This window comes from Pongo pygmaeus, chromosome 10, assembly GCF_028885625.2.
Source record: "Pongo pygmaeus isolate AG05252 chromosome 10, NHGRI_mPonPyg2-v2.0_pri, whole genome shotgun sequence".
NCBI classification, from domain to species: domain Eukaryota; kingdom Metazoa; phylum Chordata; class Mammalia; order Primates; family Hominidae; genus Pongo; species Pongo pygmaeus.
The window spans coordinates 121,330,920-121,343,598 of NC_072383.2; the positions used below are offsets into that span (position 1 = coordinate 121,330,920).

At 41.0% G+C, this 12,679-nt stretch overlaps 1 protein-coding gene across 2 annotated transcripts in view; it reads left to right on the plus strand.

Annotated features, from left to right (window-relative positions):
* The window catches only part of KNTC1 (kinetochore associated 1), a 102,163-nt gene that overhangs the window by 45,779 nt on the left and 43,705 nt on the right, over window positions 1-12,679 (plus strand). For both annotated transcript variants that reach the window (XM_054441846.2, XM_063647145.1), the window contains exons 25-37: window positions 30-149; window positions 235-378; window positions 1,374-1,472; window positions 2,635-2,738; window positions 2,893-2,992; window positions 4,021-4,155; window positions 4,798-4,917; window positions 6,686-6,758; window positions 7,396-7,463; window positions 9,516-9,796; window positions 11,091-11,263; window positions 11,706-11,803; window positions 12,459-12,597. In XM_054441846.2, the coding sequence (XP_054297821.1) occupies window positions 30-149; window positions 235-378; window positions 1,374-1,472; window positions 2,635-2,738; window positions 2,893-2,992; window positions 4,021-4,155; window positions 4,798-4,917; window positions 6,686-6,758; window positions 7,396-7,463; window positions 9,516-9,796; window positions 11,091-11,263; window positions 11,706-11,803; window positions 12,459-12,597 (1,654 nt within the window). The remainder of the gene's footprint in view (window positions 1-29; window positions 150-234; window positions 379-1,373; window positions 1,473-2,634; window positions 2,739-2,892; window positions 2,993-4,020; window positions 4,156-4,797; window positions 4,918-6,685; window positions 6,759-7,395; window positions 7,464-9,515; window positions 9,797-11,090; window positions 11,264-11,705; window positions 11,804-12,458; window positions 12,598-12,679) is intronic.

The window sequence follows — 12,679 nt, forward strand, 5'->3', positions numbered from 1 at the left end:
GGTTAACAACTTTAACACTTTTGTTTTAGAAAGATTATCAGAACACAGAGGAAGTATGTCAGCTAAGGACTTTGGTAAATAACTTGCGAGAGTTGATCACATTGCATAGGAAGTACAACTGCAAATTAGCCCTCTCTGATTTTGAGAAGGTAAAGTCCAGGGGCATGAGAATTATTGTGTATATCAAGTTATGGGTAGAGTCTGTATTTATGCCATCTTTCTTTTGGCATCCAGGAAAATACAACCACCATAGTGTTCCGAATGTTTGATAAAGTGCTGGCCCCAGAGCTTATTCCCTCCGTCCTAGAGAAGTTTATAAGAGTTTACATGAGAGAACATGACTTGCAAGAGGAGGAACTTCTCTTGCTGTACATAGAGGTAACTTTTCCTTTAGATCTAGTCTTATTTCTTGGATCCATGCAGTGTAGCACTGTAGTAAATATTTAACTCTTTAAGGAATGTCATATGCTTTCTCAGTAGGACTCATGCAGCATATTGAATTGGTTAAAAATGTAGGTTAATTCTGCTACTAACCATCCTGAGCAAAGGGGGGATACATGAGGACTGTGAACCTGGAAAATCTGAGACAGTTCTCAGTTAATTTAGAGAGTTTATTTTGCCAAAGTTGAGGATACACCCATGACACAGCCTCAGGAAGTCCTGATGACATGTACCCAAGGTGGTCCGGGCACAGCTTGGTTTTATATATTTTAGGGAGAGACATGAGGCATCAGTCAGCATATGTAAGAAGTACATTGGTTCGATCTGGAAAGGTGGGACAACTTGAAGCAAAGGCGGGAAGACTCCAAGCGAGAGGGAGCTTCCAGGTCACAGATAGGTGATACAAAGCGTTAAAATTCTTTTGAGTTTCTGATTAGCCTTTCCAAAGGAGACAATCAGATAATGCAGCTGTCTCAGTGAGCAGAGGGGTAACTTTGATAGAATGGGAGGCAGGTTTGCCCTAAGCAGTTTCCAGCCTGAGTTTTCCTTAGTGATCTTGGGGGCCCAAGATATTTCCCTTTCACAGTACTTTCTTCAAAGGGCTATTGTGAGGCCACAGGAACATGAGCTCAATAAATATTAGCAATTATTTCTTATGGACGTTATTAATGTGCTACAGTAATCTTATTTGTAGATTCTTCAAAAATGTTTCATTCTTAAATTTTCTATACCATATAAAACTAAAGGCTAATGTTTTGGCAGTTTTGTATTTTTAGACCATTGTTCAACATTTATGACTAATTAGAATTTTTAGGGTTTTTTTCTTTTAACACATCTATCAAGGCCATATAATATCTGTATCTAGCTGTATGTGGCATTTTTTTAATGAGATTTTTAATTTTTAAAAAACATACATGTTTATCCCTTTTTAGGATTTACTGAATAGATGCAGCTCAAAGTCCACATCACTCTTTGAAACAGCATGGGAAGCAAAGGCCATGGCAGTGATAGCGTGTTTATCTGACACGGACGTAAGTAAATAGGGACCATTTGCGTTTCCCTTTTGAGCATTAAATCTTTTCTGAAAGCTTTTTTCTGTTCATAAAACCGACATATATTTGTTTTTGTTTGAGATGGGTCTGACTGTGTCACCCAGGCTGGAATGCAGTGACATGATCATGGCTCACTGCAGCCTCAATCTCCCTGGCTCAAGCAGTCCTCCCACCTCAGCCTCCTGAGTAGTTAGGACCATAGGCTTGTGCCACTACGCCCAGCTAATTTTGTATTTTTTGTAGAGACAGGGTTTCCCAGGCTGGTCTTGAACTCCTGGGCTCAAGTGATCTGCCTGCTTCGTTCTCCTAAAGTGTCTGTTTCTTTAATTACAGAAAATAAAAAGTGAATGTTTACTCATTTCCACCCCCAGGAGAACCTCCATGGACAGTTGTATGCATATCTTTGCAGGCTTTTCTGTGGTTATGCAAACATGGAGACTTTTCTTTTTCGGTTATTCCCTGCAATGTGAGACATTTTTTAATATGTTGTAATATGCCTTTATTTTAACTTCACACCGTTATTACCACTATAAAATAGAAATAAAATAATGAAAACTGTTTTTAAACCAGAGACTGAGGCTGGACACAGTGGCTCATGCCGTAATCCCAGCACTTTTGGAAGCCAAGGCAGACAGATCACCAGAGCTCAGGAATTTGAGACCTGCCTGGGCAACATGGTGAAACCGCGTCTCTACAAAAAATACAAAAATTAGCCATGTGTGGTGGTGCTCGCCTGTAGTCCAAGCTACTTGGGAGCCTGAGGCGGGAGAATCGCTTGAACCCAGGAGGTGGAGGTTGCAGTGAGCTGAGATCTCGCCACTGCACTCCAGCCTGGGCAATGGGAACATGACCCTGTCTCAAAAAAACAAAAAAAAAAACAGGCATTGTAGAGACCGTAGAAAGCCATAACGCTGTATGTCTTAGCTTACAGCAGAAAAAATACTCTTCTGAATTTTTCTGAATAGTCAAATTGTTCTCTATATGTGAAAACTGAAGAAATAAATGGTTTTCCAGTGAGTAGGTGAAATATTCTGAAACTACCATGTGGTTGATGTAAGACCTGCTGATTAGACTGTGCTATTCACTTGCATGCATCATAAACCTGAGGGCTGGTCCTTGTCCATGCGTGCATCTTTTGTAGCTCATATTTGATGCCGTGCTCAAGATCATGTATGCAGCAGTGGTTCCTTGGAGTGCAGCTGTGGAGCAACTGGTGAAACAGCACCTGGAAATGGACCATCCCAAGTAAGATGGACTGTCTATGAAACAAGGTTTTTGTGCTCTGGAGAAACATTGTGTTTTGAGTTGACGTTCATTTATGTTTCTATATTGTTTGCTGTGTCCCATAGTACTTCATAAAAAAGACAATCCATGTTAATATGGGTAAATTTGCTTTCAGAGTCAAGTTATTACAGGAAAGTTACAAACTAATGGAGATGAAAAAACTTTTACGAGGCTATGGAATAAGAGAGGTAAATCTCTTAAACAAGGAAATAATGGTAAGTACACTCTTGGAGGGGCTTTTTTCTCTTTCATTTCTAGGGCAATATGGGAAACTTAATGAGGATTTTATATTCTAGGAGGCTAATAGAGCTAGGTTTTCCCACTACATTTCTGTTGTTAGATATGATGTTAATAAGGTGTTCAGTTATTTATGAGAGTATTCATTCTTTTTGACACGGAGTTTTGCTCTTGTTGCCCAGGCTGGAGTACAATGGTGTGATCTCAGCTCACCGCAATCTTGGCTCACCGCAACCTCCGCCTTCTGGGTTCAAGCAATTTTCCTGCCTCAGCCTCGTGAGTAGCTGGGATTACAGGCATGCACTACCACGCCTGGCTAATTTTTTTTTGTATTTTTAGTAGAGATGGGGTTTCTCCATGTTGGTCAGGCTGGTTGGTCTTGAGCTCCCGACCTCAGGTGATCTGCCTGCCTCAGCCTCCCATAGTGTTGGGATTACAGGCACGAGCTACCGCTCCTGGCCTTTTTATGAGAGTATTAAAGACACCAAATAGGCCAGGTGCGGTGGCTCACACCCGTAATCCCAGCACTTTGGGAGGCCAAGGTGGGTGGATCACGAGGTCAAGAGATCAAGACCATCCTGGCCAACATGGTGAAACCTTGTCTCTACTAAAAATGCAAAAAAATTAGCAGGGTGTGGTGGCATGTGCCTGTAGTCCCAGCTACTTGGGAGGCTGAGGGAGGAGAATCACTTGAACCTGGGAGGTGGAGGTTGCAGCAAGCCGAGATTGCACCACTGCACTCTAGCCTGGCGACAGAGGGAGACTCTGTCTCAAAAAAAAAAAAAAAAAAAAAACACCAAATAGTAAATTAAGAAGCTGTAGAAGAAAGAAGAAAGAAGACAGGACTGTGTAATGATCAGAATATAAATCATGTTTTAATCTTTCATACAATTTAGTTTTTTGCTGCATTATTTAAATTTTTTGGCCACTTTGCTCTTATGAGCAAATGATTTCTTGGTTTTCTGCGAGTTTTATAACAAAGAAATGTTCATATTGTCTTTTGCAGAGGGTGGTTAGATACATTCTCAAACAAGATGTCCCATCTTCTTTAGAAGATGCTTTAAAGGTAGCCCAAGCGTTTATGTTATCTGATGATGAGATCTACAGTCTAAGAATTATTGACCTGATTGATAGAGAACAGGTTTGTAAGTTTTATGTTGTCATTTCGTATGGCTTCTTTGTTTCTGTGTTGTTGTTTTTTGTTTTTTTTTTTTGAGACAGGGTCTCGCTCCATTGCCCAGGCTGGAGGGCAGTGGCTGTGTTTCACCGTGTTGGTCACGCTGGTCTCAAACTCGACCTGAAGTAATCCACCTGCCTTAGCCTCCCAAAGTGCTGAGATTACTGGTGTGAGCTACCGTGCTTGGCCTATCGTGTTTTTAAATGTCATTATTTGTATATGATTCTATAATCATAGCAATGCCTAGGAATTAAATCTTCAGTATCTAGGATCGTATTTTAAATTTATTTTATTGTTTGCTGTCATCAAAAATGGATTTTTAGCATCAAGATGGATAGCTGATGCATGCAGGGCTTAAAACGTGGATGACAGGTTGATGGGTACAGCAAACCACCATGGCACATGTAACAAGCCTGCACTTTCTGCACATGTATCCTGAAACTTAAAATAAAATAAAAATGGATTTTCAGATTATTAAAACATTGAACCATAATCTATTTTTCCAAATGATGTATTTTCATCTTTAAATAGAAAAGAAAGAGGTAAGGTCACACTGTCCTTTGCAAATACCAGCTGTTTTTTCTTCCTTTCAAACCCTGTTTATAGGGTGAAGACTGTCTCCTTCTGTTGAAGTCTTTGCCTCCTGCTGAAGCTGAGAAAACTGCAGAAAGAGTCATCATATGGGCACGACTGGCGTTACAAGAAGAGCCAGATCATTCTAAAGAGGTGACATTTTCACTAAGTAAAATATAAGTAAATCCAATTTGTATGGCTATTAATCAATAGGATAGAAAAGATGGGCTTACACATATGAAGATCTGCCCTTCTCACTGCTTGGGTGGCCTAGTGAAAAAATTCCTGGGTAAATTTACTGCTAGGAGAAAAAAAACAACTGTGGCTGCCTTGGAGCGGCTGCTTGAGCCCACAGAGAATGACCTGGGAGCTGCGGGTTAGCGGGTGTCTTGGAGCAGCTGTTGTACACGAAAGGTTTCTATAATGCCTTGCAATATAAACAATGTTTTGTATCATACAGGGCATAATTATTACTGTTAAATAGTAATGTCAGCTACAGAACCAATATAAATCTATATAATTTTATAACATTGAAACTTAGAAATGGTTTTAAGAGTTTACTTTTTTGCAGATGAGGAATACTTGATTTTTCCAGCATAGCTGGACTCTTACTGATTTTTAATTTTTTCTCTTTTTTTTAAAATATTATATATAGGAGATGAGGTCTTGGTATGTTGCCCAGGCTGGTCTTGAACTCCTGAATTTAAGTCCTCTTCTAGCCTTAGCCTCCCATGTAGCTGGGATTACAGGCATGCACCACCATGCTCAATAGTTGGGTTTTTTTTTTCTTTTCTTTTCTTTTTTGAGACAGAGTCTTGCTCTGTTGCTCAGGCTGGAGCGCAGTGGCGCGATCTTGACTCACTGCAACCTCTGCCTCCCAGGTTGAAGTGATTCTCCTGCCTCACCTGGGAGTAGCTGGGATTACAGGCGCCCGCCACCACACCTGGCTAATTTATGTATTTTTACTAGAGACGGGTTTTACCATGTTGGCCAGGCTGGTCTCAAACTCCTGAGGCCAATTGATCTGCCTGCCTCGGCCTTCCAAAGTGCTAGGGTTATAGGTGTGAGCCACCACACCTGGCCAATAGTTGGGTTTTTAAAATCCTAAGGATAGATACCTCCCAACTTCTCTCAGTCCATTTCAGTAATGTTTTTTCCTGTTGGAAAATGAAGTAGTAGTTGTTTTTTTTAACACCTAATATTTACTCTGCAATAAGCATTAGGTTAAATAGCTACTTCTTGTTCATAACAAAGGTGTAAAGTAGTTCCTATTGTTGTCTCCTTGTATATTAAGTTCAAAAACCAAAATATTAAAGTAAATGACTTTTTTCCAAGGTTGTTAGATAGGGGCAGAACCTCAGCTCAAACTGTCTAATACCACAGTCTGTATTCTGAAGTACCAGTTTGAATTGCTCCTGTTATGAAAATATTTGAATTTTTTTATCGGCGAGGCACTTACTAAACATTTTACATACATCGTGTCTTTTAATTAAAGCACTCCTTTTTTTCCTTCTCTTAAAAAAATTTTTTTAAATAATCACTGGAAGGTAGTGATTATTTATTAGACTTCTGTTCTCTAGGCCATTTTTTAGACTTCTGTTCTTTTTAACTTTTCCAAATGTTTTTTCAAATAGTAAATAACTCCAAAAGAGAATAAGGATCTGTTAATCATAATGTAGTTGAAAGGTTATTTGGGAGAGTTGCATATTCTTTGATATTTCTAAATCATATATCCAGGAGTTCATACTGGAGTTTTTCAGGTCTACTCTGTATAACGCTCATTAACGATCCATTTCTCAGCCTCCCAACTCCTCCATGATTGTTTTTTCTGCTTCTGTGGTTTTTGTGTATTTGTATATGTACTACTGAAGTGGTCAGAAAAGGAAGTAGATTTTATTTCGCTTTATTTATTTATTTTTAGGGCAAGGCCTGGAGAATGTCTGTAGCGAAGACATCTGTGGACATTCTTAAGATACTATGTGACATTCAGAAAGGTAGCTTTTACTTCTGTTTTCTCATCTCAGTTTTGTTCCAAAGCTCACCCTCTTCAGAAAGAGGCATCGATGACAACTCTCACCATACCCACAGTTTTTCTGGTTCTGATTGTCTTTATTGATCTTACCCATTTTGCTTCATGAAAAGTCTTCCTTTATTCCTTTATCCCTTTATCAGCAATTCAAGAACAGACGCATGCAAAATCAACCTATCATTTGTTTATATGCTCACTTACTATTTAGTGCTAGACTAGATTTCCGTAGTGTCTCGCACTCATTGCTCATTTTTCTCATTTGTCAGTTGCTCATGATGGTGGGGAGAAGCCATTTGAACTGGAAGTTAAATAAAACAGTGAAGAAAGTAACTTTCCAGGGAAAAAAAAGAAGCTACAATTTACTTCAGAAAAGTAACTTTTTTGTAACACGTAAACTTCTGTTTTCTACCTCCTGAAAGAATAATTAGATTTTTTTCAAATTAGATCTCTTTTTGTACTTAGTTACTATATATTATCATCTGAGAAGAACTACTGAAGACTTGAGATGAGAGAACCAAAGCTAATTAAAATTTCTTCTTTTTAAAATTCTGATAATATGAGAATTTGCATGTCTGCTATAACTTTTAAAAATTTAATTACAGACAATCTACAGAAGAAGGACGAATGTGAAGAAATGTTGAAACTATTTAAAGAGGTTGCTAGCTTACAGGTAAACATATTGAGCCATGTTAAACATTATTACTTGACCAATCAGTGCATTTGTCCCTCCTTAAAGTTTTCTGTATGGCTGGGCGCAGTGGCTTACGCCTGTAATCCCAGCACTTTGGGAGGCTGAGGTGGGTGGACCACAATGTCAGGAGATCGAGATCATCCTGGCTAACACGGTGAAACCGTGTCTCTACTAAATCTACAAAAAATTAGCCAGGCGTGGTGGCACTCACCTCTAGTCCCAGCTACTTGGGAGGCTGAGGCAGGAGAATCGCTTGAACCCGGGAGGCAGAGGTTGCAGTGAGCTGAGATCACGCCACTGGACTCCAGCCTGGGTGACAGATCAAGACTCCATCTCAAAAAAAAAAAGATTTCTGCACTAGCCTTTAGGGACTGGAGATATTGGTTTTCCTTCTCTCTCTCTCTATCTCTCTCTCTCTCTTTCTCTCTCTCTCAACAGCTGTATTGAGATGTAATTTACATACCATATAATTCATCTACTTAAAATACAATTCAATGATTTTTTTGGTATGTTATATTATTAATTTTTTTTTTTTTTTTTTGAGATGGAGTTTTGCGCTTGTTCCCCAGGCTGGAGTGCAATGGCGTGATCTCGGCTCACTGCAACCTCCACCTCCCAGGTTCAAGCGATTCTCTTGCCTCAGCCTTCCCAAGTAGCTGGGATTATAGGCATGCGCCACCAAGCCCGGCTAATTTTGTATTTTAAGTAGAGATGGGTTTTCTCCGTGTGAGTCAGGCTGTTCTCGAACTCCTGACCTCAGGTGATCCTCCCACCTCAGCCTCCCAAAGTGCTGAGATCACAGGTGTGAGCCACCGTGCCCGGCCCTTTTTTTTTTTGAGACAAAGTCTCACTCTGTTGCCCAGGCTGGAGGGCTGTGGCACGATCTCAGCTTACTGCAGATTCTGCCTCCCAGGTTCAAGAGATTCTCCTGTCTCAGCCTCTTGAGTAGCTGAGACTCCAGGCGTGTGCCACCACACCTAGCTAGTTTTTATATTTTTAATAGAGACGGGGTTTTGCCATGTTTGCCAGTCTGGTCTCGAACTCTTGGCCTCAAGCGATCTGCCCGCCTCAGCCTCCCAAAGTACTGGGATTATAGGTGTGAGCCACCGTGCCTGGACACATTATTAATTTTGTTAAAATACTTATAACAAAATTTTCCATGTTAACAGTTATTTAGTTTGTAATTCAGTGGTGTTAATTACATTCACAGTGTTGTGCAGCCATCACCTCTATCTACTTTTTCATCACCCTGAGCAGAAACTCTGTAGCCATGAAACAAAACTCCCCTTTCCTCTCTTCCCGCAGCCCCTGGTTATCTCTACTTTCTGTCGCTGTAAATTTGCTTATTCTAGCTATTTCATACAAGTGGAATCATACAATTAAGCGTGTAAAGGAGTCTTTTGACCCAAAAATTTGAGACCAGCTGTAAGTAACTTTCTCTGTGAAAAGCATCTGGAGACCGGGCGCAGTGGCTCATGCCTGTAATCCCAACGCTTTGGGAGAATGAGGCTAGAGGATCACTTGAGCTCAGGAGTTTGAGACTAGCCTAGGCAACATAGTGAGACCTCATCTCTACTAAGAATAACAAAAATTAGCTGGGTGTGGTGATGCATGCCTGTAGTCCCAGCTACTTTGGAGGCTGAAGCGAGAAGATGGTGTGAGACTAGGAGGTGGAGGCTGCAGGAGCTGTGTTTGTACCACTGCACTCCAGCCTGGGCAGCAGAGTGAAACCCTGCCTTAAAATAAATGAATGAATGGATGGATTTAAACAACTGGGAATTACCTGGCTGAGGTGGGGAGGGGAGGAGGGCAAAGGTCGAAAAACTACCCATCAGGTACTATGCTGGGTGATGGGATCAGTTGTACCTCAAACCTCAGCATCACACGATATACCCAGGTGACAAGCCCAGACATGTACCCCTGAATCTAAAATAAAAGTTGAAATTATGAGAAAAGAAACTAATAAAAATGATTATTTTAAACAATAGATTAAACAGACTTGGGACTTTGTCTTGCTTACCTTTGCTACAGGAGAACTTTGAGGTCTTTCTTTCATTTGAAGATTATAGCAATAGTTCCCTGGTAGCAGATCTCCGTGAGCAGCACATTAAAGCTCATGAAGTTGCACGGGTGAAACACAAACCCGGGAGCACCCCAGAGCCCATAGCTGCTGAGATGAGGAGCCCAAGCATGGAATCAAAGCTGCACAGACAGGCGCTGGCCCTGCAGATGTCCAAACAAGAGCTGGAGGCACAGCTGACCTTGAGAGCCTTAAAAGATGGGAACATCAAAACGGCACTGAAAAAATGCAGGTGACATTCCGGACCCCTGAATTGCACAGCTTCTCTGAAAGTAAATTGCGGCTGGGCGCGGTGGCTCATACCTGTAATCCCAGCGCTTTAGGAGGCCGAGGCAGGCGGATCACAAGGTCAGGAGATCAGGACCATCCTGGCTAACATGGTGAAACCCTGTCTCTACTAAAAATACAAAAAATTAGCCAGGCGTAGTGGCACGTGCCTATAGTACCAGCTACTAGGGAGGCTGAGGCAGGATCGTGGCAGATTGCAGTGAGCCGAGATCGCACCACTGCAGTCCAGCCTGAGCTACAGAGCAAGACTCCGTCTCAAAAAAAGAAAGAAAGAAACAATTGCCTGATTTCTTTCTTCAGTCATAAGGATAGGGCCAGTGACACTCTTTTTTCACAGAAGCGATTCTTGATTTCTCACGTTCAGAGCGTATTTTAGGCCTCAATGTCAGAAAGTAGTAGCATAAAAGGCAAGTAAGCAATACTGCAGAGTTAGGTAACATAACCGTTAAATTTAGGTTACTGTGCACTTCAGCATTTAATGGTATCCTTAGTCATTTGAAAAACAGGCTGGGGCCAGGTGTTTTTCACCTGTAATCCCAGCACTTTGGGAGGCTGAGGCGGGCAGATCACTTGAGGTCAGGAGTTCAAGACCAGCCTGGCCAACACAGTGAAACCCTGTCTCTACTAAAAATACAACTGTTAGTCGGGTGTGGTGGTGGGCACCTCTAATCCCACCTACTCGGGAGGCTGAGGCAGGAGAATTGCTTGAACCTGGGAGGTGGAGGTTGCAGTGAGCTGAGATCGTGCCATTGCACTCCAGCCTGGGCGACAGTGAGACTCGTCTCAGAAAAAGAAAAACAGGCTGGGCACAGTGACTCACACCTGTAATCCCAGCAATTTGGGAGGCCAAGGCAGGAGGATTGCTTCAGCCCAGGAGTTTGAGACCAGCCTGGGCAACATAGTGAGAGCTCATCTCTACAAAAAAAATTTAAAAATTAGCCAAGTGTGGTGGCACACACCTGTAGTCTCAGCTACTTGGGAGGCTGAAGTGGGAAGATTGCTTGACCCTGGAGGTTGAGGCTGCAGTGAGCCATGATTGTGCCACTGCACTCCTGCCTAGGTGGTAGGGCTAGAGCCTGTCTCAAAAAAAACAAAAGAAAAACTACACTATATACCATGAGAACATTTAAAAGACATTTAATGTGTTGATGGTGGTGGTGATATATTAATCCAAGAAAGGCCATGCATTTACTTTCAGTGTGAATATTCTAACTACCAATACTTTCTTTCTTCCAAAGAGACTTGTTTAAGTATCACTGCAATGCTGACACTGGGAAATTGCTATTTCTGACATGTCAGAAGCTTTGTCAGATGTTGGCTGATAATGTCCCAGTGACAGTGCCTGTGGGACTGAATCTTCCTTCCATGATACACAATCTAGCAAGCCAAGCTGCCACCATTTGCAGTCCAGGTGACAATATTTATAATATACGTAGTTTTATATTCTCTGTTTCGTGTCACACTTGTCTCCCAAATGCTGTCTCTTTATAATTGGACATCACGGTAATCAGACTAGAGATAGTATCTGCATTTCACAAAGGGATGCTTATAATTGATTCTCTTTGAGGATTATTGTTTGAAAGTATTTCAAAATACTAACAATGTCATTTCTGACTGTTGACATTACTCACTTTTGTAGGATTATGAAATTCCTTGCCTCCCATAACTGATCTTATTTTCAAGCCAAGCTTGAGAAAAAGTTTAACTTTTTAGGGTAGTCAAAGCTATATGGAACCTTTCTATCTGCATTGTGGCCTGCCTTAGAATTTTAAATGGTAATTATAAAAAGGTTGTTTTCATTATCCTAAAGACATGAAATATGAGTTTAATGATTTTTCTCCATTTTGTTTCAGATTTTTTACTAGATGCTTTAGAACTATGTAAACATACTTTAATGGCTGTAGAGCTTTCCAGACAATGCCAAATGGATGACTGTGGAATCCTCATGAAAGTAAGTTACTTTTGAGTTTTTTCCCTTAAATCCCGGGCAACCCATTATGCACCTTTTTTTTTTTTTTTTTTTTTTTCCAGACAGGGTTTTGCTCTGTCACCCAGGCTGGAGTGCAGTGGCATGATCAAGGCTTACTGCAGTCTTGAACTGGGCTTAAGCAGTCCTCCCACCTCAGCCTTCTGAGTAGCTGGGACTACAAGTGTGTGCCACCACATCTGACTAATTAAAAAAAATTTTTTTTTGCAGAGACAGGGTCTCACCATCTTGCCTAGGCTGGTCTTCAATTCCTGGGCTCAAGTGATTCCCCCACCTCAGCCTCTCAAAGTGCTCGGATTACAGGCATGAGCCACTGCACCTGGGCCGTTTTTTAATCATTTGCAAATTTTATGAAAATACTGAATCCACCTTTTATATTTTCTTACCCTAGACTGGAAAACAACATAAGGGCATGAGGCCACTTCTCTGTTCCAGTCACTTTATTGGCTTTAATTTGCACTATGTTTCAAAACACTGGGCCTCCAGCAAGGCCTCCCTCGACATTGTCCTTCTGTTAGAGTTTAACTTAAAATGAAATTTCTATAAGCCATAGACCAGAAGAAACAATGTGTTGTGCAGTGTACTGACTTATCTCTTTTTTGTATGATTTGGCACCTAGGCTTCTTTTGGGACACATAAAGATCCATATGAAGAGTGGTCTTACAGTGACTTCTTCAGTGAAGATGGAATTGTGCTTGAGTCACAGATGGTGCTTCCGGTGATTTATGAACTGATTTCATTTCTTGTGCCTCTAGCTGGTAAATCTTATTCGTATCATTATTTTCTATGTATTTCTGTCTTATGTAAATTTAAACTGTAGAGGTTTGGAGCTAGAACTAC